We start from the raw sequence: 26,984 nt of genomic DNA on the forward strand, positions 1-26,984 counted from the left end.
TATGTTTGGTATTGTATTATGTAGGGCTGAGCAGTATACCTGTATTTTATGTTTGGTATTGTATTGTGTAGGGCTGAGCAGTATACCTGTATTTTATGTTTGGTATTGTATTATGTAGGGCTGAGCAGTATACCTGTATTTTATGTTTGGTATTGTATTGTGTAGGGCTGAGCAGTATACCTGTATTTTATGTTTGGTATTGTATTATGTAGGGCTGAGCAGTATACCTGTATTTTATGTTTGGTATTGTATTATGTAGGGCTGAGCAGTATACCTGTATTTTATGTTTGGTATTGTATTGTGTAGGGCTGAGCAGTATACCTGTATTTTATGTTTGGTATTGTATTATTTAGGGCTGAGCAGTATACCTGTATTTTATGTTTGGTATTGTATTGTGTAGGGCTGAGCAGTATACCTGTATTTTATGTTTGGTATTGTATTATGTAGGGCTGAGCAGTATACCTGTATTTTATGTTTGGTATTGTATTATGTAGGGCTGAGCAGTATACCTGTATTTTATGTTTGGTATTGTATTGTGTAGGGCTGAGCAGTATACCTGTATTTTATGTTTGGTATTGTATTATGTAGGGCTGAGCAGTATACCTGTATTTTATGTTTGGTATTGTATTATGTAGGGCTGAGCAGTATACCTGTATTTTATGTTTGGTATTGTATTGTGTAGGGCTGAGCAGTATACCTGTATTTTATGTTTGGTATTGTATTATGTAGGGCTGAGCAGTATACCTGTATTATATGTTTGGTATTGTATTATGTAGGGCTGAGCAGTATACCTGTATTTTATGTTCGGTATTGTATTGTGTAGGGCTGAGCAGTATACCTGTATTTTATGTTTGGTATTGTATTATGTAGGGCTGAGCAGTATACCTGTATTTTATGTTTGGTATTGTATTGTGTAGGGCTGAGCAGTATACCTGTATTTTATGTTTGGTATTGTATTGTGTAGGGCTGAGCAGTATACCTGTATTTTATGTTTGGTATTGTATTATGTAGGGCTGAGCAGTATACCTGTATTTTATGTTTGGTATTGTATTGTGTAGGGCTGAGCATTATACCTGTATTTTATGTTTGGTATTGTATTGTGTAGGGCTGAGCAGTATACCTGTATTTTATGTTTGGTATTGTATTATGTAGGGCTGAGCAGTATACCTGTATTTTATGTTTGGTATTGTATTGTGTAGGGCTGAGCAGTATACCTGTATTTTATGTTTGGTATTGTATTGTGTAGGGCTGAGCAGTATACCTGTATTTTATGTTTGGTATTGTATTGTGTAGGGCTGAGCAGTATACCTGTATTTTATGTTTGGTATTGTATTATGTAGGGCTGAGCAGTATACCTGTATTTTATGTTTGGTATTGTATTATGTAGGGCTGAGCAGTATACCTGTATTTTATGTTTGGTATTGTATTATGTAGGGCTGAGCAGTATACCTGTATTTTATGTTTGGTATTGTATTATGTAGGGCTGAGCAGTATACCTGTATTTTATGTTTGGTATTGTATTATGTAGGGCTGAGCAGTATACCTGTATTTTATGTTTGGTATTATGTAGGGCTGAGCAGTATACCTGTATTTTATGTTTGGTATTGTATTGTGTAGGGCTGAGCAGTATACCTGTATTTTATGTTTGGTATTGTATTATGTAGGGCTGAGCAGTATACCTGTATTTTATGTTTGGTATTGTATTATGTAGGGCTGAGCAGTATACCTGTATTTTATGTTTGGTATTGTATTATGTAGGGCTGAGCAGTATACCTGTATTTTATGTTTGGTATTGTATTATGTAGGGCTGAGCAGTATACCTGTATTTTATGTTTGGTATTGTATTATGTAGGGCTGAGCAGTATACCTGTATTTGATGTTTGGTATTGTGTTGTGTAGGGCTGAGCAGTATACCTGTATTTTATGTTTGGTATTGTATTGTGTAGGGCTGAGCAGTATACCTGTATTTTATGTTTGGTATTGTATTGTGTAGGGCTGAGCAGTATACCTGTATTTTATGTTTGGTATTGTATTGTGTAGGGCTGAGCAGTATACCTGTATTTTATGTTTGGTATTATGTAGGGCTGAGCAGTATACCTGTATTTTATGTTTGGTATTGTATTGTGTAGGGCTGAGCAGTATACCTGTATTTTATGTTTGGTATTATGTAGGGCTGAGCAGTATACCTGTATTTTATGTTTGGTATTATGTAGGGCTGAGCAGTATACCTGTATTTTATGTTTGGTATTGTATTATGTGGGGCTGAGCAGTATACCTGTATTTTATGTTTGGTATTGTATTATGTAGGGCTGAGCAGTATACCTGTATTTTATGTTTGGTATTGTATTATGTAGGGCTGAGCAGTATACCTGTATTTTATGTTTGGTATTGCATTGTGTAGGGCTGAGCAGTATACCTGTATTTTATGTTTGGTATTGTATTATGTAGGGCTGAGCAGTATACCTGTATTTTATGTTTGGTATTATGTAGGGCTGAGCAGTATACCTGTATTTTATGTTTGGTATTGTATTGTGTAGGGCTGAGCAGTATACCTGTATTTTATGTTTGGTATTGTATTATGTAGGGCTGAGCAGTATACCTGTATTTTATGTTTGGTATTGTATTGTGTAGGGCTGAGCAGTATACCTGTATTTTATGTTTCGTATTATGTAGGGCTGAGCAGTATACCTGTATTTTATGTTTGGTATTATGTAGGGCTGAGCAGTATACCTGTATTTTATGTTTGGTATTATGTAGGGCTGAGCAGTATACCTGTATTTTATGTTTGGTATTGTATTGTGTAGGGCTGAGCAGTATACCTGTATTTTATGTTTGGTATTATGTAGGGCTGAGCAGTATACCTGTATTTTATGTTTGGTATTATGTAGGGCTGAGCAGTATACCTGTATTTTATGTTTGGTATTGTATTATGTAGGGCTGAGCAGTATACCTGTATTTTATGTTTGGTATTGTATTATGTAGGGCTGAGCAGTATACCTGTATTTTATGTTTGGTATTATGTAGGGCTGAGCAGTATACCTGTATTTTATGTTTGGTATTGTATTATGTAGGGCTGAGCAGTATACCTGTATTTTATGTTTGGTATTGTATTATGTAGGGCTGAGCAGTATACCTGTATTTTATGTTTGGTATTATGTAGGGCTGAGCAGTATACCTGTATTTTATGTTTGGTATTGTATTATGTAGGGCTGAGCAGTATACCTGTATTTTATGTTTGGTATTGTATTATGTAGGGCTGAGCAGTATACCTGTATTTTATGTTTGGTATTGTATTATGTAGGGCTGAGCAGTATACCTGTATTTTATGTTTGGTATTGTATTGTGTAGGGCTGAGCAGTATACCTGTATTTTATGTTTGGTATTGTATTGTGTAGGGCTGAGCAGTATACCTGTATTTTATGTTTGGTATTATGTAGGGCTGAGCAGTATACCTGTATTTTATGTTTGGTATTGTATTATGTAGGGCTGAGCAGTATACCTGTATTTTATGTTTGGTATTGTATTATGTAGGGCTGAGCAGTATACCTGTATTTTATGTTTGGTATTGTATTATGTAGGGCTGAGCAGTATACCTGTATTTTATGTTTGGTATTGTATTATGTAGGGCTGAGCAGTATACCTGTATTTTATGTTTGGTATTGTATTATGTAGGGCTGAGCAGTATACCTGTATTTTATGTTTGGTATTGTATTATGTAGGGCTGAGCAGTATACCTGTATTTTATGTTTGGTATTGTATTATGTAGGGCTGAGCAGTATACCTGTATTTTATGTTTGGTATTGTATTATGTAGGGCTGAGCAGTATACCTGTATTTTATGTTTGGTATTATGTAGGGCTGAGCAGTATACCTGTATTTGATGTTTGGTATTGTATTGTGTAGGGCTGAGCAGTATACCTGTATTTTATGTTTGGTATTGTATTATGTAGGGCTGAGCAGTATACCTGTATTTTATGTTTGGTATTATGTAGGGCTGAGCAGTATACCTGTATTTTATGTTTGGTATTGTATTGTGTAGGGCTGAGCAGTATACCTGTATTTTATGTTTGGTATTATGTAGGGCTGAGCAGTATACCTGTATTTTATGTTTGGTATTGTATTGTGTAGGGCTGAGCAGTATACCTGTATTTTATGTTTGGTATTATGTAGGGCTGAGCAGTATACCTGTATTTTATGTTTGGTATTATGTAGGGCTGAGCAGTATACCTGTATTTTATGTTTGGTATTGTATTATGTGGGGCTGAGCAGTATACCTGTATTTTATGTTTGGTATTGTATTATGTAGGGCTGAGCAGTATACCTGTATTTTATGTTTGGTATTGTATTATGTAGGGCTGAGCAGTATACCTGTATTTTATGTTTGGTATTGCATTGTGTAGGGCTGAGCAGTATACCTGTATTTTATGTTTGGTATTGTATTATGTAGGGCTGAGCAGTATACCTGTATTTTATGTTTGGTATTATGTAGGGCTGAGCAGTATACCTGTATTTTATGTTTGGTATTGTATTGTGTAGGGCTGAGCAGTATACCTGTATTTTATGTTTGGTATTGTATTATGTAGGGCTGAGCAGTATACCTGTATTTTATGTTTGGTATTGTATTGTGTAGGGCTGAGCAGTATACCTGTATTTTATGTTTCGTATTATGTAGGGCTGAGCAGTATACCTGTATTTTATGTTTGGTATTATGTAGGGCTGAGCAGTATACCTGTATTTTATGTTTGGTATTATGTAGGGCTGAGCAGTATACCTGTATTTTATGTTTGGTATTGTATTGTGTAGGGCTGAGCAGTATACCTGTATTTTATGTTTGGTATTATGTAGGGCTGAGCAGTATACCTGTATTTTATGTTTGGTATTATGTAGGGCTGAGCAGTATACCTGTATTTTATGTTTGGTATTGTATTATGTAGGGCTGAGCAGTATACCTGTATTTTATGTTTGGTATTGTATTATGTAGGGCTGAGCAGTATACCTGTATTTTATGTTTGGTATTATGTAGGGCTGAGCAGTATACCTGTATTTTATGTTTGGTATTGTATTATGTAGGGCTGAGCAGTATACCTGTATTTTATGTTTGGTATTGTATTATGTAGGGCTGAGCAGTATACCTGTATTTTATGTTTGGTATTATGTAGGGCTGAGCAGTATACCTGTATTTTATGTTTGGTATTGTATTATGTAGGGCTGAGCAGTATACCTGTATTTTATGTTTGGTATTATGTAGGGCTGAGCAGTATACCTGTATTTTATGTTTGGTATTGTATTATGTAGGGCTGAGCAGTATACCTGTATTTTATGTTTGGTATTGTATTGTGTAGGGCTGAGCAGTATACCTGTATTTTATGTTTGGTATTGTATTGTGTAGGGCTGAGCAGTATACCTGTATTTTATGTTTGGTATTATGTAGGGCTGAGCAGTATACCTGTATTTTATGTTTGGTATTGTATTATGTAGGGCTGAGCAGTATACCTGTATTTTATGTTTGGTATTGTATTATGTAGGGCTGAGCAGTATACCTGTATTTTATGTTTGGTATTGTATTATGTAGGGCTGAGCAGTATACCTGTATTTTATGTTTGGTATTGTATTATGTAGGGCTGAGCAGTATACCTGTATTTTATGTTTGGTATTGTATTATGTAGGGCTGAGCAGTATACCTGTATTTTATGTTTGGTATTGTATTATGTAGGGCTGAGCAGTATACCTGTATTTTATGTTTGGTATTGTATTATGTAGGGCTGAGCAGTATACCTGTATTTTATGTTTGGTATTGTATTATGTAGGGCTGAGCAGTATACCTGTATTTTATGTTTGGTATTATGTAGGGCTGAGCAGTATACCTGTATTTGATGTTTGGTATTGTATTGTGTAGGGCTGAGCAGTATACCTGTATTTTATGTTTGGTATTGTATTATGTAGGGCTGAGCAGTATACCTGTATTTTATGTTTGGTATTATGTAGGGCTGAGCAGTATACCTGTATTTGATGTTTGGTATTATGTAGGGCTGAGCAGTATACCTGTATTTTATGTTTGGTATTGTATTATGTAGGGCTGAGCAGTATACCTGTATTTTATGTTTGGTATTGTATTATGTAGGGCTGAGCAGTATACCTGTATTTTATGTTTGGTATTGTATTATGTAGGGCTGAGCAGTATACCTGTATTTTATGTTTGGTATTGTATTATGTAGGGCTGAGCAGTATACCTGTATTTTATGTTTGGTATTGTATTATGTAGGGCTGAGCAGTATACCTGTATTTTATGTTTGGTATTATGTAGGGCTGAGCAGTATACCTGTATTTTATGTTTGGTATTGTATTATGTAGGGCTGAGCAGTATACCTGTATTTTATGTTTGGTATTGTATTATGTAGGGCTGAGCAGTATACCTGTATTTTATGTTTGGTATTGTATTATGTAGGGCTGAGCAGTATACCTGTATTTTATGTTTGGTATTGTATTATGTAGGGCTGAGCAGTATACCTGTATTTTATGTTTGGTATTGTATTATGTAGGGCTGAGCAGTATACCTGTATTTTATGTTTGGTATTGTATTATGTAGGGCTGAGCAGTATACCTGTATTTTATGTTTGGTATTGTATTATGTAGGGCTGAGCAGTATACCTGTATTTTATGTTTGGTATTGTATTATGTAGGGCTGAGCAGTATACCTGTATTTTATGTTTGGTATTGTATTGTGTAGGGCTGAGCAGTATACCTGTATTTTACAATATACCGGTATTGATGCACGGACTGGTTTGAGTTTTTCTATAACGGTGTTTGGTTTGTTGAATGTGATACATCGTGTGCAACGTCCATTTTTATAGTTTACTTTGCTACTTGTGTCCTCTCTTTCCGCTCTCTCTTATCTCTGTCTCCATGCGACTTTCTACACAAACCTTGCAGCGCCCGCTGTTACTCATGGAGTGCACTTGTTGTTCCTCGACCCCGAGACTCTTGCGTTCATTCTGCATGGTCGTGCAGCACATGGAACACAGTTGATGACAACAATGCTCTTTTTGCTTGTTAATATAGATCCACAAGCGTTCTAGAATTTCACTATTAGTAGTTTGTGTTTCTTACATCTGCAAACACCTAGATTGTCTTTGCTTAGCAAGTTGGGCCTAAATCGTGTTACCGCTAATGCTAGTTGGGCCTAAATCGTGTTACCGCTAATGCTAATTGCTAGTTAGTTTGCTCTGTAACTGAGTCAGAGCAAACGTAATTAGCTTATACAGCCTGATAATACCAGTGATGGTGTAGACCTAAATCAGCATGTTGTTTGTGCAACAGTATCTTCTAAATCAAAGAGGCATACACGACGCATGAATATGTTATCTACATGAAGTAGCTAAAAAATTGAATGTACGCAAAGATTATAGGGTCCCCTAGGAAACACTGATCAACACTGGTTCCTACCCTGTCACAATAACTCCTCCCTGGCATTATCATTCGTTGTCATGTCAAACAACACTGTATTCAAAGTGCCCACTATTATATTCTAACAATAGAATTAGAATAGTCATTCTATTTCCATGATTCGGACAGTTCACCCAAGTGTTTTGCTCTAAATTGCAAGTCAAATCACAATTGCAACATTTAGTTAAAAAAATAAGGCCTAGATTGTTTGGCTTATATGGTGCATCCATGGAAGTGTGGAAATGATCTCAAACAAGTGCAGGAAGTGCAGAAATTGGAGGGTTGCCCCATTGAAATCACTTAGAATGTATGTGTTGTCACCGTAGGGTCACGCACTACTCATAAAGCACATGTAGCACTTTTATTATTAAAAAACATTAAATACTGTCATACCATCCAATTTGTTTTAAATCCCGTGATATTACATTTTGCCATATCGACCAGCCCTAGTATTATGTATGGGATACATGGTTAGGATACAACTTTAATATGTGGTTGTCTAGCATGGCTATCTCCAGATGAATGCTCTCGTTGTGGGTAGCTCTGGATGGGAGCGCTTGCTGATGAATGCTCTCGTTGTGGGTAGCTCTGGATGGGAGCGCTTGGTGATGAATGCTCTCGTTGTGGGTAGCTCTGGATGGGAGCGCTTGCTGATGAATGCTCTCGTTGTGGGTAGCTCTGGATGGGAGCGCTTGCTGATGAATGCTCTCGTTGTGGGTAGCTCTGGATGGGAGCGCTTGCTGATGAATGCTCTCGTTGTGGGTAGCTCTGGATGGGAGCGCTTGCTGATGAATGCTCTCGTTGTGGGTAGCTCTGGATGGGAGCGCTTGCTGATGAATGCTCTCGTTGTGGGTAGCTCTGGATGGGAGCGCTTGCTGATGAATGCTCTCGTTGTGGGTAGCTCTGGATGGGAGCGCTTGCTGATGAATGCTCTCGTTGTGGGTAGCTCTGGATGGGAGCGCTTGCTGATGAATGCTCTCGTTGTGGGTAGCTCTGGATGGGAGCGCTTGCTGATGAATGCTCTCGTTGTGAGTAGCTCTGGATGGGAGCGCTTGCTGATGAATGCTCTCGTTGTGGGTAGCTCTGGATGGGAGCGCTTGCTGATGAATGCTCTCGTTGTGGGTAGCTCTGGATGGGAGCGCTTGCTGATGAATGCTCTCGTTGTGGGTAGCTCTGGATGGGAGCGCTTGCTGATGAATGCTCTCGTTGTGGGTAGCTCTGGATGGGAGCGCTTGCTGATGAATGCTCTCGTTGTGGGTAGCTCTGGATGGGAGCGCTTGCTGATGAATGCTCTCGTTGTGGGTAGCTCTGGATGGGAGCGCTTGCTGATGAATGCTCTCGTTGTGGGTAGCTCTGGATGGGAGCGCTTGCTGATGAATGCTCTCGTTGTGGGTAGCTCTGGATGGGAGCGCTTGCTGATGAATGCTCTCGTTGTGGGTAGCTCTGGATGGGAGCGCTTGCTGATGAATGCTCTCGTTGTGGGTAGCTCTGGATGGGAGCGCTTGCTGATGAATGCTCTCGTTGTGGGTAGCTCTGGATGGGAGCGCTTGCTGATGAATGCTCTCGTTGTGGGTAGCTCTGGATGGGAGCGCTTGCTGATGAATGCTCTCGTTGTGGGTAGCTCTGGATGGGAGCGCTTGCTGATGAATGCTCTCGTTGTGGGTAGCTCTGGATGGGAGCGCTTGCTGATGAATGCTCTCGTTGTGGGTAGCTCTGGATGGGAGCGCTTGCTGATGAATGCTCTCGTTGTGGGTAGCTCTGGATGGGAGCGCTTGCTGATGAATGCTCTCGTTGTGGGTAGCTCTGGATGGGAGCGCTTGCTGATGAATGCTCTCGTTGTGGGTAGCTCTGGATGGGAGCGCTTGCTGATGAATGCTCTCGTTGTGGGTAGCTCTGGATGGGAGCGCTTGCTGATGAATGCTCTCGTTGTGGGTAGCTCTGGATGGGAGCGCTTGCTGATGAATGCTCTCGTTGTGGGTAGCTCTGGATGGGAGCGCTTGCTGATGAATGCTCTCGTTGTGGGTAGCTCTGGATGGGAGCGCTTGCTGATGAATGCTCTCGTTGTGGGTAGCTCTGGATGGGAGCGCTTGCTGATGAATGCTCTCGTTGTGGGTAGCTCTGGATGGGAGCGCTTGCTGATGAATGCTCTCGTTGTGGGTAGCTCTGGATGGGAGCGCTTGCTGATGAATGCTCTCGTTGTGGGTAGCTCTGGATGGGAGCGCTTGCTGATGAATGCTCTCGTTGTGGGTAGCTCTGGATGGGAGCGCTTGCTGATGAATGCTCTCGTTGTGGGTAGCTCTGGATGGGAGCGCTTGCTGATGAATGCTCTCGTTGTGGGTAGCTCTGGATGGGAGCGCTTGCTGAGTGGCTAAATTGTCATGTCCATTTATTTTGATGTATTTTATTTCTGTTGTTTCCTGTTTGGACACCAGGAAGAGTTGCCGCTGCCCGGCAGCAGCTAATTGAAGATCCTAATAAATACAAAAAAATACCCTACTAGAAAGTTCCCCCAATGTATTTCCACGAAGATCCACCTAGACTGAGGGCCATTCTAATGACCTTCGACCAATTCAGCAGATAATCTAAACCACATGTCTAACCTAATTGTCCTTAGTCAGACACAGACCAGAAGAAGGAAGTAGCCGTGACTCACTTGTGGGTCTCAGACCACCATTTATCAAACACTGCCCTTAGTTTCCCTCTTATTGTGACCAAGAGGATTTATCACTCACTACGCCATCCCCAAGGGAATATTAACTGATTTCAGCTACTGGAAGACCCTCCCTCTTACAGTGTTAAACTCATTACCACTACTCTGGAGAGACATCAGCTATGTCTTTCCAGGGTAACAGTAATACAGTAATAATAGTCATTCCTTTTGAGTAGCCTACTCTAACTCTCTGCCTCATTGTGGTGAGATGGATGGAAAGAAAATGCACTTTTCAATACTAGTTTACTGCAACTACGCAAACCGTTTATGCTCCGTTTCTAAATGAGTGACTAATCACGTTTTTCATCCCAGTTTTATTCTGGGATTGGTTTTCCACGTTAGCACCATTCTCGGCACTAAGATGTGAATAGCCTCATGATGTGAAGGATTCATGGTCGAATTTGAAATTGTTTACTAAACAAGGTAGGGCCAGGAGTGATTCCCTGACCACGTGACCGGACCAAGTAAAACTCTGGGCCCATGTTGGAGGTTTATAGAGAGTCCTCGGGCTACGGGGTTAGGAGTTTTTCCTGGTCAAGAAAACACGAGTTCCCTGTACAGAATCGTATAGATCTGATTCCCTGATAAACATTACTTAGCATTAAAATGGACCATCTCCATTCTATCTCACATTCTTCTTCTTATCATGTTGTTTTCTTGTCCTTTATACTAAAGGGTTACCGCATTGTGGACTTTGAGGAGTTGCCAGTAAATCTGGCGTCGTGGGAGAAAACATCCGTTTGGGGACCTGTGAGAAATAAATAAACCACAGAGAGATCAGCTGCCAAGACTGTGATTTCTGAGATTTCAAAATAAAGGCTTACTCATGAAAACCATCCAACGTTAGACCAATTCACTGAGACACAGCGGACCAATTGGATTGGATTTGATTTGGATTTATTTTAAGAAAAACCCAAATCTGTGTTGGAACATTGACTTAGATTTTATTTGGTGAAATGGTTTCAAATCCACAGACAGACAGACAGATAGATCCTTAAACATCCCGTGTTATGTGCGTATTCTTTTACCAAGTACAGATGGAATGTCTACCAATGGCATGCCCATCTTTTTGTGAGAAATTACACTGGTCACTCATAACATTTATAAAGTGTATATAGATAGCGATCACTTGAGATTAGGGACTTCAAAAATACTTTTTTCTAATGATTAGTAAACGGTTTATAAATGTGGGAGTAATGATTAATAAATGGTGAACACACAATCTATTAAAGCCTTATAAAGGTTTTATAACGGTCCTTTATACTAAAGTGTTACAGCATTGTGGACTTTGAGGAGTTGCCAGTAAATCTGAAGCAGGTACATGGAACAAAACAGTAACAAGCCCATTACAGTAAGGGCTTTGATCAGTACAAATCATACACACTGGACATGTTTAAGACATAGCTGGCTTACAAGTGGTGCTTCATGATTTCACCCTTCCCTTTCAGAAAAAAAATGATGTATTTGATGTGGGAAGAGCTGTTCAAAACACAGACCCATCATGGTAACCAGGTTACTAGGGGAACCAAGCCGATTGTAAGAAAAGTCTGTGTTTTGCTATAAACAATCCTTATCAAAAGGGAAAATCTATGTTTAATGTTTGCCTCATTACTGAATATGTAGCGCTGGTTGCCTCTGCTCTGGCGTCTGATTGTAATTATGTTTCACATTACTCACAGTATGACATTTACATTTGGAGGGTGATTGCTCTCTCCCCCCCCCCCCCCCCCCCCCCCCCCCCCCCCCGCCGCCCCCCCTCCCCCCCCCCCTCCCCCCCCCCTTAAATTGACTTCCTGGTTCCTGGAATAATACTCATAATATACTTCAAATAATCATATGAAAGATAATTTACTCAAATTGTTAAATTACAGCCCCAGAGGTTTGCAATGAGTTCTTATCACATTATAAATGTGTATTCAAACTCTAGAAATAGTATATTTGTCATTGAGTGTTCATGGTTTATTTTATTTGATGGATTACATTTATGCACACTCACACACACTGTCACTCCAACACACACACACATGTATACTTACTCTACACACCCACATACAATCATCCTATGCTACTCTGTTTATCATTATATCCTGATGCCTAGTCAACTTACCCTTGTTACATATCTACCTCATTGTACATATGGTATTGGAACTGACTTTGTATATAACTTCTTACTTTCTTGTGTTCTTTTATTTCCTATTCTTATTTTTGTTCTACCTTGTTTTTAGTGCTACATTGATATTGATTACTGCGTTGTTGGGGTTAGAGCTTGCAATAAAGGCATTTCACGGTTCTTTCACTGTGCTCACGTGACATTAAGGGTTGGCTGTAGCATTGAGGGAAGGGTTGGCTGTAGCAGTGAAGGAAAGGTTCCTTTAGCATTGAGGGAAGGGTTGGCTGTAGCAGTGAAGGAAGGGTTGGCTGTAGCATTGAGGGAAGGGTTGGCTGTAGCAGTGAGGGAAGGGTTGGCTGTAGCATTGAAGGAAAGGTTCCTTTAGCATTGAGGGAAGGGTTGGCTGTAGCATTGAGGGAAGGGTTGGCTGTAGCAGTGAGGGAAGGGTTGGCTGTAGCAGTGAGGGAAGGGTTGGCTGTAACAGTGAAGGAAGGGTTGGCTGTAGCATTGAGGGAAGGGCTGGCTGTAGCAGTGAAGGAAGGGTTGGCTGTAGCATTGAGGGAAGGGTTGGCTGTAGCAGTGAGGGAAGGGTTGGCTGTAGCATTGAAGGAAAGGTTCCTTTAGCATTGAGGGAAGGGTTGGCTGTAGCATTGAGGGAAGGGTTGGCTGTAGCATTGAAGGAAAGGTTCCTTTAGCATTGAGGGAAGGGTTGGCTGTAGCATTGAGGGAAGGGTTGGCTGTAGCATTGAAGGAAAGGTTCCTTTAGCATTGAGGGAAGGGTTGGCTGTAGCAGTGAAGGAAGGGTTGGCTGTAGCATTGAGGGAAGGGTTGGCTGTAGCAGTGAGGGAAGGGTTGGCTGTAGCAGTGAGGGAAGGGTTGGCTGTAACATTGATGGAAGGGTTGGCTGTAGCATTGAAGGAGGGGTTAAATTCAGTTAAAATATATCAGGCAGTTTTTGGTTTTATGATAAGGGTGGACATGAAAATGAAATATCTTTGTGAACATGTCATAGTTAACGTGTTTTAATATAACGTACAACACTAAATCAGAGCAAGTTATGTTTTTAAAGGATTTTGTGACATATTGCGTGGCCAGATCCCAGAGGGTGAATGACCCCCTTCATGGGTTAATGTCCTTTGGGATATAACTAATGTGATGTCAACATGAGCCACACAGATGTCTTTTCTCTCTAACTCTGTGAACCTTCAGATGGACTTCCAACACACTGTGTGATTGGCTGGCCCGTCTCCTCTTCTTTAGGCCCTTGGCCAGTAAGCTGTCTCTATATAGCATTACATTCTTGTAGGCGACAGCAGAACTTGAGGACAGACCTTTTCACAGAGTGATTCTACATACAAACTAATAGTGTTTAGGCTTAGAGAATGTGTAAAGGGTTTGCAGTCTTACAGCAAACATGTCTTGAGAGGTGAGTACAGTTCTATATGAGCATTCTGTCCAAATAGTATATATTCTGAATGAATGTTCACCTTGTAGGCTATGTAAATACATACTCCATCTCTTTCCGATACAACAGTTTAATCTTAGGGCTCTGTTTGATTGATGATTTGTTACTTCTATGTAGGTTTTTACCTCTCTGCAGTGCGTGTGCTTTACATGGTGCTCTATCAGGGTCTTTAATAATCATGCCAACAGTTTAACACTTAAACCCTGTTTAGTTGTTTAGTTGTTCTTTTACACTTGTGGTTTAACACTTGTTCTCCTGACTCCTAATGTTTTTTCTGTAAATGTACAGTATGTGTGTTCTTTTCAAATGTTCCCTATTCACTTTTTAGAATTAAAAGAAATGTTGAGAATCTACTTACTGAGACAGATCTGAGTGATTCTGATTCAAAACGTCAGACGATAAATTAATCTTTGAGTGGATGGTATGCCAGATTGTCACATTCTCCGTCTTCTTCTAGGGCTAAACATATCAAGGTGAAGTTTGGTACCCTGCTCCAGAGGCCAGACCATGAACACACTGAGAACGTCATCCCCTTTCAGAAGAAACCTGAGAACGTAATCCCCTTTCAGAAGAAACCTGAGAATGCCATCCCTCTTCCACAGAAACCTGAGAGATGTCTGGAGACGCCTCCGAAGTATGACAGGTAATGGAAAAGCGTTCAGAATAAGTCATTGGCCGTGTCCCAAATCTGTCTTGCCTATATTTCTTACATACAGTGGACTAATTGTACTGCATACATATAAACATTAGGTTGTTATTTTACCTGATTGCTGTGGTCAGCATTTAACTGCACACTTTTGTCCACTCTAAAATAATTCCAAACAGTGCACTGTGCACCCGCCATTTCAGCCAGTCATCTCTGCCTTATGCAAAATGTCACTGTTCAAAATTGAACCACACCGCATTTTGGAGCAACATTTCTAAGTCTATTTGCTATTTTTTCATGCCTCTGGAAAACAGAAATGATAAATGGTGTGATTAATTTTTTTGCCATCTTTTTTTGCAATAATTGTATTTATTCTGATAGGCTCATGTTTTACCGGTGTGACGTACCCCCACTATTTCTTTTTCTGGGACTCCGTACCAGCTAACTTTGACCCCTGGTCACAATGATAAAATGTAAACACAACTGGAGACACCTCCTCATATTTGGAGACAGGACGACAGCTTTACGATAGCTAGCGAAAGAGTGTAGAAAACGTTGGTAATTAATTGTAAATAACTTTAGGTGGCTAGCTAAGCATCTTTTGCCTGTCTACCCATCCACATCCCTCTGGCCAAACGTCATGCCCACTAACTTCTCTTCTCCACAATGATGTATGGAGCGATTGATAGAGCAGCGAAATTCAATTCAGGATGAGACGTCTGGGAAAAGTATTTTGGCTGTGGAGCAAAGCAATTCACTGACTTACAATTAGTTAGCAACCGCACCACTCTTTGATAGCAAATGCGACCCAAAACAGCAAGGTGTTTCCAGAAATGTTTACTTTTTGATGTTCTTTGACATCTTCACTTTCCAGATTGTTATTCTGATATTGAAGCTTAAAATGTTTTTGCCAACATGATGTGTATACAGTATATATATACACAAAAGTATGTGGACACCCCTTCAAATGATTGAATTCGGCTATTTCAGCCACACTCGTTGCTGACAGGTGTATAAAATTGAGAACACAGCCATGCAATCTCCATAGACAGACATTGGCAGTAGACTTTTCAACGTGGCACTTTTATAGGGTGCCAACTTTCCAACAAGTCAATTTGTCAAATTTCGGCCCTGCTACAGCTGCCCCCGTCAACTGTAAGTGCTGTTATTGTGAAGTGGAAAAGTCTAGATGCAACAATGGCTCAGTTGCAGAGTGGTAAGCCACACAAGCACACAAAAAGGCACCACAGAGTGCTAAAGAGCACAGCGCGTAACAATCGTCTGTCCTCAGTTGCAGCACTCACTATCGGGTTCCAAACTGCCTTTGGAACCAACGTCAGCACAAGAACTGTTCGTCGGGAGCAAATAGTTCTTCTTCGCTCCCAATGAACAGCTTGCCGCCCATGGACTCTGGAGCGTAGTGCCAACTGTAACATTTGGTGGAGGAGGAATAATGGTCTGGGGCTGTTTTTCATGTTTCCGGCTTGTTGGAAAGGTGGCATCCTATGACGGTGCCACGTTGAAAGTCACTCAACTCTTCAGTATGGCCATTCTACGGCCAATGTTTGTCTATGGAGATTGCATGGCGGTCTCCTCGATTTTATACACCTGTCAGCAATGGGTGTGGCTGAAATAGCCAAATCCACTAATTTGAAGGGGTGTCCACATACTGCTGTAAATATTTTGGTGGGCAAGGGTGTTGAACACCCTAGAAACAAATATGTTTTGCCTAGAGAGTTCACTTGTTATTCTAAAAGTTCAAATGTTGATTGATATTGATAGTCATTCAGAAAAAGCACACTTTATTTTGATATACATTACTTTGTAAATTGTACACAGTCTCTTTGGGAACATCAGTCATGTAGAGTTACAACTTGAGAAGAGAGCAATTAATAATGCTATGATCAAAAAGTACTAAACATTATATTTTGTATTGAACCAAGCCTTATTAAAGTTTTCCTGAGTCATTTCAAAGGTGCAACACAAAATGTATTTTTCCGCCCGGTTTGAAACAAGTCAGAACGGGAACAGAGAATCTAGGAGAGAATTTTGCAGCTGGAAGAAAAGATGACAATCCTGGGAGAAAGAGATGCTAACAAGCTAGCTAGCTAGCATCTTCTCTGGTCTGTGGAAATTTGCATGAAGGAGAGAGAAAGTCAATCAACTACCTTCATATGGAAAGAATCCACAATGGTGTTGAATAGCACTTCACAGGCTTACGCTACACAAAACAAGTCCGAACAAGACTGCAGCACGCAAGGTCTTCGATGACTTCCTTCTACACTTTGGCCACCCATCCGATATCATCATGAGGGAGTTTGAGAAATGAACTATTCAGAAGAATGCAACAGTGGGATACCTTCACTGAAGAACAACCTCATATCATTAACAGTCAAATCTCAGTGGATAGCTTCAATAGAACACTCTTAAAGGACACTGGAAGAAATGCAGAAACTGAACTGGAAGGATTACCTCAACATTGTTCTACATTTCAACAAGTCTTTCTCACTTGTTCCTTCTCTTAGGATGTGAACTGGACAATCAATCTGGTCTACCTAAGAGACGAAGAAGGAAATACACAGTCTTGCGTGATATGCAGAGAAATAGAAGACACATCAATGCTAGAAGTGTATGACATCATGACAATCTCATGGAGAAAATACACAAAACACAACAAATCTTAAAGAGGGAGGAAGACGAAAACATCCGTGGGACATAAACAGCCGAAGACTCATCCCATGGATACTCAGAATGTTTAAGTGAGGCGCAGTACCGCCTGTTGATTCCAAGATGAGCGTGAGGCAAATGTCTTCCAACCTGCAGTAAGAGAGCATCTTGAAGAAGCAGAAGCTGGAGGCAAAGCCGAGGCACCAGAGTAAACTCAAGATGGAAGTCATGGAACTGAAGAGGAACCTGAACAAGACCCAGAAAGGGTCCATAATTAGGATGAAGGTCAAGCTGAAAATATAGAATGAGAGGATGATCAAGATCACCAGGAAACCAGAACAGGTGTAGCTTGTGGAACAAGCATTGTCTGTTAAAATGCAGGGGGAAAACTTGATTATCAGAAAAATACAAGACAAGTCAAGAAGAACAAGTTCACCGTGAAGTTCAAGAAGAAAAATGGTTATTACTTCAAATCAAATTTGATTAGTCACATGTGCCGAATACAACAGGTACAACCTTACAGTGAAATGCTTACTTATGAGCCCCTAACCAACAATGCAGTTTAAAACATATATGAGTAAGAATAAGGAGTAAAAGTAACAAGTAATTTAAGAGCAGCTGCTATTGTTATTTTACAAGACTATACACAGGGGGGGTACCGGTACAGAGTCAATGTGCGGGGGAGCCGGTTAGTTGAGGTAATATGTACATGTAGGTAGAGTTATTAGAGTGACTATGCACAGATGATAACAACAGAGAGTAGCAGCGGTGTAAAAGGGGGGCGGGGGAGAAGGAAAATAGTCTGGGTAGCCATTTGATTAGATGTTCAGGAGTCTTATGGCTGGATCCTGGATGTCGGGAAGCTTGGCTGGGCCGTACGCACTACCCTCTGCAGTGTCTTGCGATCGGAGGCCGAGCAGTTGCCATACCAGGTAGAGATGCAACAAGCTCTCAATGGTGCAGCTGTAGAACCTTTTGAGGATCTGAGGACCCATGCCAAATCTTTTCAGTCTCCTGAAGAGGAATAGTTTTTGTTGTGCCCTTTTCACAACTGTCTTGGTGTGCTTGGACCATGTTAGTTTGTTGGTGATGTGGACACCAAGGAACTTGAAGCTCTCAACCTGCTCCACTACAGCCCCGTCGATGAGAATGGGGACCTCTTTTTCCTGTATTCCACAATCATCTCCTTTGTCTTGATCATATTGAGGGAGAGGTTGTTGTCCTGGCACCACACGGCCAGGTCTCTGACCTCCTCCCTATAGGCTGTCTCGTCGTTGATCAGGCCTACCACTGTTGTGTCATCGGCAAACTTAATGATGGTGTCGGGGTCGTGCCTGACTGTGCAGTCATGAGTGAACAGGGAGTACAGGAAGGGACTGAGCATGCACCCCTGAGGGGCCCCTGTGTTGAGGATCAGTGTGGCCTGATCACCTGGGGGTGGCCCGTCAGGAAGTCCAGGATCCATTTTCAAAGGGAGCTGTTTAGTCCCAGGGTCCTTAGCTTTTGGTGAGCTTTGAGGGCACTATGGTGTTGAACGCTGAGCTGTAGTCAATGAATAGCATTCTCACATAGGTGGTCCTTTTGTCCAAGTGGGAAAGGGCATTGTGGAGTGCAATATAGATTGCATAATCTGTGGATCTGTTGGGGCGGTTTGCAAATTGGAGTGGTTCTAGGGTTTCTAGGATAAGGTGTTGATGTGAGCCAATGACCAGCCTTTCAAAGCACTTCATGGCTACAGACGTGAGTGCTACGGTCGGTAGTCATTTAGGCAGGTTACCTTAGTGTTCTTGGGCACAGGGACTATGGTGGTCTGCTTAAAACAGGTTGGTATTACAGACAGAGAGGATGAAAATGTCAGTGAGGACACTTGCCAGTTGGTCAGCGCATGCGCACAGTACATGTCCTGGTAATCTGTCTGGCCCTGCGGCCTTGTGAATGTTAACCTGTTTAAAGGTCTTACATCGGCTGCGGATAGCGTGATCACACAGTCTTCCGGAACAGTTGGTGTTCTCATGCATGTATCAGTGTTATTTGCCTCGAAGCGAGCTTAGAAGTAGTTTAGCTCGTTTGGTAGGCTCGTGTCACTGGGCAGCTCTCGGGTGTGCTTCCCTTTGTAGTCCGTAATGGTTTGCAGGCTCTGCCACATCCGACGAGCGTCAGAGCCAGTGTATTACAATTCGATCTTAGTCCTGTATTTACGCTTTGCCTGTTTGATGGTTCGTAGGAGGGCATAGCGGGATTTCTTAGAAGCTTCTGGATTAGAGTCCCGCTCCTTGAAAGCGGCAGCTCTAGCCTTTAGCTCAGTGCGTATGTTGCCTGCAATCCATGGCTTCTGGTTTGGGTATGTACGTACAGTCACTGTGGGGACGACGTCATCGACGCACTTATTGTGTGCAATATGTGATGTGGTGTACTCCTCAATGCCATCGGAAGAGTCCCGGAACAAATTCCAGTCTGTGCAAAACAGTCCTGTACGTAGCATCTGCTAAGGAGGATATAATTATGGTCCGATTTGCCAAATGGCAATTGTACATCTTCATGGTGATAGTAATACTGTTACATTTGCAAAGATTGGTACATTTTGAGTCAAACTAAAGAGATGCACTTTGAGCGCACATCAGTGGAGATTGTAACTGGAACAGAATATTATGTTTGTCATAGAAGTCTTCTGTAATTGTTATTGCAATTCACGGCATTAAGATCTAATCCGCATTTTGGGAAACAGCGCCTGTTCGCCCCAGTGCCTTTGTTATTGTTTTTGTTTTGTTGATGTAACGGAGGAGAAATGGAAGAGAGGAGTGCGGTAAGCATGGTAAAAAATTCTGCCTTACGTATTCTGCTGTTCGATGACGTGTGCAATGATGTCGGAGTGGAAAAATACAGTGTTTGTTGTTTGCAGTAATTTCTTTGATATTGTAATATCGTAAACGGGACAAGGCAGTTTCAACAATTATGTGAAATAATTTAGCCACACGACCCAACCCTAGAGAGACAATTATTATTGTAAAAGCTCAAATGTTGAATGAAATACCTGTCATTATATTTACAAGTTCATGTTCTACAGTGTTATGTTTCTACATTGTGAAAAAGCACATTTTCCATTGTGATACATTACTTTGGAAACTGTAGACTGTCTCTTTAACAACGTATATGACAGAAAAATAAGCTAATAAAAAATACATTTTGCTTTCAACCAAGCCTTAATTTAAGGTGCCAGAAATGAGGATGGACAGGATTTGCCTGAGTCATTTAAAGGGTGCAACACAAATAATTGTACACAAAAGGAGCTGAATTCTTTAGAAATTCAGCTGCTCTGGAAAAGATCTGATGTGATTGGTCAAAAGACCAATTTGTGGAAGAAATATCATGACTGGGCTTCCTATGTAAACGCAGCCATATAGTTCAACATACACACCCACACACGTAACTATTCCCCAGATGGTTGCTGTAAATGAGAATGTGTTCTCAGTCAACTTACCTGGTAAAACAAGACATGCTAACATAAAAACACATCTCTATTTTGTGGACATCCTTCATCATTTAACACATTATAATAAAATATGTCTCTTTCAAGACCATCAAGAGCGGAAGCATCACAGTGGGGGAAGGCCCTGGACAATGTACTGACCAACAACTGTAAGTTTCAGCACTTATACAAATGGTTAAATATCAGTATTTTGACATATTCTAATGAGACTATGTTGCAGTCAATCATTGACTCTACTTTGGTAAACTTCAAATCAGATAACTTACTGTATTCCTCTTCCTCTCCCTAACAGATGGCCTGGCTACTTTCAGGGGCTTCCTGAGGTCAGAGTTCAGCGAGGAGAACATTGAGTTCTGGGTAGCCTGTGAGGACTACAAGAGGACCAGAGAAACAAGCAAAATGGCAGCCAAGGCTAAGAGGATTTATAAGGAGTTTATACAGACCGGGGCCCAGTGGGAGGTTTGTTCTAATTCTCCGTTTTCCAGGGTTGTGTTCGATAGGCACCAAACTGAAGAATAAAGACTGAAGTAGGGAGGGACTATCTGGACTTGTCCAATAAGAAGCGCTCGTTTTAAGTTTTCTGTTGTGTGCCCTAATGAACACAACCCTGCATCTGATACATTGACATAGGGATGAAATGACAATGGGCATGATGTCAATCCTCGAGCGCAATTCACCAAATTAGATGAGGACTTTAGTTTTGAAACTCTGTTAATATTGGTCACTGAACACGTTCCAGTCTTGTTTCGGTAGGAATTGGCTTTTACTGGGTCGTTTTATGAATAGGACGTGTGTTTGCTGAGTAAAGAACAGAGACGAAAAGCTTCAAAGCGTCTATTGATGTGCCAGACCAGGGAATTAGTATTTACACACATTACCTATAGTATTACACACCTGGCCCACTGCGTGAGGTTATACGAAGTACAGTGGTCCTAGACTGTACAAACATTACACAAATACTGTGTTTGTTTTTGAGAGGTATTACCATAGTAATCAGTCAATGATAGTCCAATGGTAAGATTAGGTAGTCTTACTGTAGGAAAGTTACGATATGATGATTGACACGATACATTACTTTAGTATACATTTTCATGTAATATTCATTACAGTGCAATTTCTTAAACAATTCATGCTATATACTACATCTAGAAAAGGTAGATTATCTTTACTGTGGTCAATTTACCTATATTTTGTCTCATCCTTATTGATCTAACATACCAAATACACGTCACATACACCCAAGCTCTGTAACAACAGGATACATTGAAACATGCACCTTCTCATTATAAAGGCACTCTCCCTCAAGTCATTTGATTCTAATGCTCAGCTGACTCTCTGCCTCCAACAGGTGAACATTGACCACATCACCAAGGACGTAACAGTAAGGAACTTGGGCCGACTGACTCCTATGACCTTTGACCTAGCCCAGAGACAGGTCTTCGCCCTCATGGAGAAAGATTCGTACAGGAGGTTCCTCAAATCCAACCAATACCAGGAGATTATAAAGTAGAAATTCAAACACTGATTGGCTAGAGTCGTGCCATCAGACTGATTGGTTGGTGGATTGATTGATTGACTTGATTTATCAATCATGTCATCGGACTGATTGGAGGGTTCGTTGGGTAAATGACTGATTTATTGATTGGTCTGTTAGTCATTTTTTGGAATCTGATATATAAATTACACACCAGCACCTATTTACCTGAACCATTATTCAACTGATACAGTATCTAAAGGAAATAAATATTACACTTTTTTTTTAAGTCTTAATTTTAGCACTGCAATGTATAAATGAATACTTCAGAAATATGACGAAGAGTGTGTGTGTGGTTTGAGGAAGGATGGGGAGACAATGCAGTGACAACACAAGTTAACCACTATTCACATAACTAGCTATGCACACCACCAACAGATGATATAGTGAGGACATCAGAGCTTTACCTGACATGCAGGACACACCTCTGAAAATAGAAAGTGTTTTCATTCATTCATTCTATTCATTCAATCTGCAATAATAAAAAAAAACATGTCAAGCTACGTAACTTTTACCAATCTGTATCATTTATTTCACTGTTGGACCTCATGTTCGTAACTCTTATCGTCATGGCTTTGAAAATAGGCCTGGCGTCTCGAATGGGGCTTTCAAGCTGAAGCAAAACTGTTATACTTTGGTTGAATTTAGGTCAGCTAAAGAAACAGGACTGAGAAAATTGCACCTTGTTCAGCTGCTCTTGCCTGTAATGATAAATAATAAATGAGTACAGTCAGTACCCAGACTGAAGCATTGCAAAGGAACAACCTTTGTGTCAGATTAGGGATTTGAAGGTGTTTTACAAATGTTATACTCTTGACCACTTGTTCATGTCACATAAGGTATTTTTGTGTGTGTGTGTGGGGGGGGGGGGGGGGGGGGGGGGCTGACGCTGCACTCTGTTCAGTGAGGTGTATTGATGTTTCTGGCTACTCTCTGTGCCTTGGTTCAATGATTTATTTCAGACGTCATCCCGACTCAAAATAGTCCAACCTAATTTCCATCAAGATGTGGACATTTTGTCACTACTTATTGTGTCAAACTCTTAAGTGAAATTAAAAAGTGGAACTATTGTCATCAGACCATTCGGTAGAAGGACCCATCAAGACAATTTTCTGGTCAATTTGAAATGGTGCATTATGGGTGCACTGTGGGCAATTCCACGGTCACGGAGACTCCGATTTTTCACTTTCAATTGTATGCCAAACTAAAAACCATTGATTTCAAAGTTTAACAAATCATACAACTCTATGCACAATGACTACTTTGAACAATTTACACAGTAAAAGAAAAACATACAGGGGAGAGTGTGGTAAATTGAGCAATGGTTTACATTCAGTATCACTCTGTCAAGGGAAATATGGTATCCTGACGAACAAAGATATCTGCATATATTTCAGGATGTTTCGGATCTCTGGAAATAATCAGAATTTATGTAAACATTAAAGTTTTGAAAACATAACTTGTCAAAAAAAAAAGTGGTACCTTGGCACAATTCACCCCGGATCAAGTACAATTTTAAAGTTCCTCCAAAAGTTCTACAGCTGCACCATCGAGAGCATCTTGACTGGCTGCATCCCCGCTGGGTATGGCAACTGCAAGGCACCCGACTGAAAGGTGCTACAGAGGCTAGTGAGTACGGCCCAGTACATCACTGGGGCCGAGCTCCCTGCCATCCAGGACCTCTATACCAGGCGGTGTCAGTAGCAACCACCTGAGGATCTGTCTTTTTCAGCCATCTATAAGTAATCATTTAATACAGTTGAAATGTTTACAAATTAGATGTGCTGAAACGAAACTTCCAAAAATGAACACTCAGATTATAGTGATATTATGTCTGATCTCAAAAAACAATGTCAAGTATATATAGAGGTGTAATCTAGAGCCAAACCTGTTGATTTTTAATCTTAGACTATCCTGTTATTGAATTATGCAAAAGAACATGACACAGTAATTAATGAGTCAGTCTAGACAGTGCAGGTGAGTGCAGGTAGGCCTAGACAGAGGTTTTTGGTGGTTGCAACCCTGTTCCACCCCTGTGTTTATGCAAAGTAGGCACATAATTGTCTTTCTTTTAACACAAAATATTTACAAAATATCTGATACATTTTTGAGTGCATTCTAAGATAAAAAAAAAAAACACAATACATTGAATGCTGGAATTTCCACCAAAATCCCTGAACTCCATTAAATGCCAGTGCCAGTAAAATGTTTCATGTGCTATAATCCAGTCAATAGTTTAAGGATTAAAAACATTGTAAATGTTTGGGTTAACTCCATTGGCCAACTGTTACATTTATTAGAATTGTGTTTCAAACCTTTTATCAAATTTGATGACACTTGCTAATGTCAGAGGAAGGCCCCAAACATTTTCAATTACTCCAGCCACCTAAGCCATAGACTGTTCTCTCTGCTACCGCACGGCAAGTGGTACGAGAGCACCAAGTCTGGCACCAATAGGACCCTGAACAGCTTCTACCTCCAAGACATCTGCTAAACAGCTAATCAAACAGCTACCCGGACTCTCTTGTACTGACTCTATGCACACACAGGACTCTTCACACACACACTGGAATCTTCACACACACACTGGACTCTTTACACACACACTGGACACTTCACACACACACACTGGACTCTTCACACACACACTGGACTCTTCACACACACACTGGACTCTTCACACGCACACTGGACTCTTCACACACACACTGGACTCTTCACACACTCTTTCACTGACTTTTACCTAGTCACTATACCCCTACTATTACAGTGACACCTTTACTTTTTCCACATTTTGTTACGTTACAGCCTTCTTCTAAAATGTATTACAGTTTTTTCCAACTGCTCACACACAAAATCTTTTCATGTCACACGATTTTTGAAACCTCTCACTCAAAGTGCAAAACTACACACCAAATATCCAAAACCATAAGCTATTTCTCAGCCTTTGACTCAGTTGTCAATTGCATAAAACAATTTTTTCAAAACACTACACACAATTCTCTACCTAAAACACAAAAATCTAACAGGAAGGGACTTGCTTTCCTTTTCCAAACACAACCAATCAAAATGCTACACTTATTCACCAGGTCACACACACACTCCTCACATGTGCAAACACTAATAGCTTAACTGATCACTAACCAATCACTGCTTTACTGTAGTATAGGCCTATAAATAGGTCAAAGGTCAGATTACCTGTTTTGAACAATGGATGCCAACAATGGACAGAGAGCAAGAGGAGTAGGAGGGACAGGAAGAGGAAGAAGAGGACGAGGACGAGGGCAAAGAAGAGAAGAAAGGAGAGGCATCTCTGATGAGATTAGGGCAACACTTGTTGATCATGTGATCAACCACGGTTTGACCATGAGAGAGGCTGGACTGAGAGTCCAGCACAACTTGAGTCGATTTACAGTGACGTCCATAATTTTAACCTTCAGAAATGAGAACAGGTATGCAACTATCTAATGACTATTTTAGCATTACAGTAATGTACTGTAAAATACGTATGACTGCATAGTATTGCATAAACATTTGTAACTCTAAGCCATCATGGTTATCATCATTGGTTATCATGCTGTACTATATTTTGTTGTACATTGTTTACAGTTCCTATGCTGAACACATACTGTGTTTGAATTCTGTACAGAGTGGAAAGGCAAAGACATCATGGAGGACGAGGACACTTGTTTACAGATGTACAAGAGACTGCAATTATAAATATGGTTTTGGCCAACAATGTAATTGGGATTTGAGAGATAAGAGAGCATATCTTGAATAATGACACCATATTTAACAACATCAATGCTGTAAGCCTGTCGACCATACAACGCATCCTCCAACGGCACCGAGTGACGATGAAACAACTTTACAAGGTGCCATTTGAGAGAAACTCTGACAGAGTCAAGAATATGCGACATGACTTTGTAGAGGTATGTATGCAACACTACTTCCAGTACTTCAGACATACCATATTTACTCATCTGTATATCCCTTTGTCTGTTACAGAGAGTATTGGAGCTGGATGCCCATGTAATTCACCATGAATTTATTTATGTGGATGAGGTTGGCTTCAACCTCACCAAAACCAGGCGCCGATGAAGAAATGTAATAAGACAGAGGGCAATTACCAATGTCCCTGGACAGCGTGGGGGTAATATAACTATGTGCTGCCATCACTCAAAACGGGGTCCTCCATCACAATGCCACATTGGGTCCGTACAATATGCTCACTTTTCTGGATGTAATTTACACAATGCTTGTCCCTGATCCAGATCAGGAGCCTGCTAGATTTGTAGTTTTATGGGACAATGTTAGTTTTCACCGGGCTGTTCTGGTCCAAAACTGGTTTGCCACCCATCCACAATTTGTAGTTTTGTACCTACCTCCATATTCACCTTTTCTAAATCCCATAGAGAAATTCTTCTCAGCCCAGCGCTGGAAAGTGTGTGATCGCCAACCCTATGCCCGGATGCCGCTTCTCCAGGCAATGGAGGACGCATGTGGGGACATAGAGGTTGCCTCTGTCCAAGGTTGGATACGCCATGCTAGGAGATACTTCCCTCCATGTGGGGACATAGAGGTTGCCTCTGTCCAAGGTTGGATACGCCATGCTAGGAGATACTTCCCTCCATGTGGGGACATAGAGGTTGCCTCTGTCCAAGGTTGGATACGCCATGCTGGGAGATACTTCCCTCCATGTGGGGACATAGAGGTTGCCTCTGACCAAGGTTGGAGGTTGCCTCTGTCCAAGGTTGGATATGCCATGCTAGGAGATACTTCCCTCCATGTGGGGACATAGAGGTTGCCTCTGTCCAAGGTTGGATACGCCATGCTAGGAGATACTTCCCTCCATGTGGGGACATAGAGGTTGCCTCTGTCCAAGGTTGGATACGCCATGCTAGGAGATACTTCCCTCCATGT

At 40.9% G+C, this 26,984-nt stretch overlaps 2 protein-coding genes across 2 annotated transcripts; one reads left to right on the top strand and one right to left on the bottom strand.

The window, feature by feature from the left end:
* Positions 1-6,859: 6,859 nt before the first annotated feature.
* Positions 6,860-10,269, bottom strand: LOC118944830. Its single transcript, XM_036966337.1, has 3 exons — positions 10,234-10,269; positions 7,910-9,913; positions 6,860-6,991 (listed from the first exon to the last, which is right to left on the bottom strand). Exons 1-3 carry the CDS (start codon positions 10,267-10,269, stop codon positions 6,860-6,862), a joined length of 2,172 nt encoding a protein of 723 aa, XP_036822232.1.
* A 3,226-nt stretch (positions 10,270-13,495) lies between these two features.
* Positions 13,496-22,569, top strand: LOC110509026 (regulator of G-protein signaling 5). The gene is made up of 5 exons (XM_021589967.2): positions 13,496-13,688; positions 14,185-14,370; positions 20,615-20,676; positions 20,820-20,986; positions 21,876-22,569. Exons 1-5 carry the CDS (start codon positions 13,645-13,647, stop codon positions 22,035-22,037), a joined length of 621 nt encoding a protein of 206 aa, XP_021445642.2. The 5' UTR covers positions 13,496-13,644; the 3' UTR covers positions 22,038-22,569.
* Positions 22,570-26,984: the final 4,415 nt, after the last annotated feature.

The sequence above is a fragment of the Oncorhynchus mykiss genome, chromosome 28 (genome assembly GCF_013265735.2).
Source record: "Oncorhynchus mykiss isolate Arlee chromosome 28, USDA_OmykA_1.1, whole genome shotgun sequence".
Taxonomy (NCBI): domain Eukaryota; kingdom Metazoa; phylum Chordata; class Actinopteri; order Salmoniformes; family Salmonidae; genus Oncorhynchus; species Oncorhynchus mykiss.

Coding starts and splice junctions, on each gene's coding strand:
- LOC118944830 (XM_036966337.1), bottom strand. CDS start 10,269: ATGTCTCTCCAGAGTAGTGGTAATGAGTTTAACACT. Junction 9,914..10,233: donor GTGGTAATGAGTTTAACACT/GTAAGAGGGAGG, acceptor TGTATTTATTAG/GATCTTCAATTAGCTGCTGC. Junction 6,992..7,909: donor TAAAGTTGTATCCTAACCAT/GTATCCCATACA, acceptor ACGACCATGCAG/AATGAACGCAAGAGTCTCGG.
- LOC110509026 (XM_021589967.2), top strand. CDS start 13,645: ATGTGTAAAGGGTTTGCAGTCTTACAGCAAACATGTCTTGAGAG. Junction 14,371..20,614: donor ACGCCTCCGAAGTATGACAG/GTAATGGAAAAG, acceptor GTCTCTTTCAAG/ACCATCAAGAGCGGAAGCAT. Junction 20,677..20,819: donor CAATGTACTGACCAACAACT/GTAAGTTTCAGC, acceptor TCTCCCTAACAG/ATGGCCTGGCTACTTTCAGG.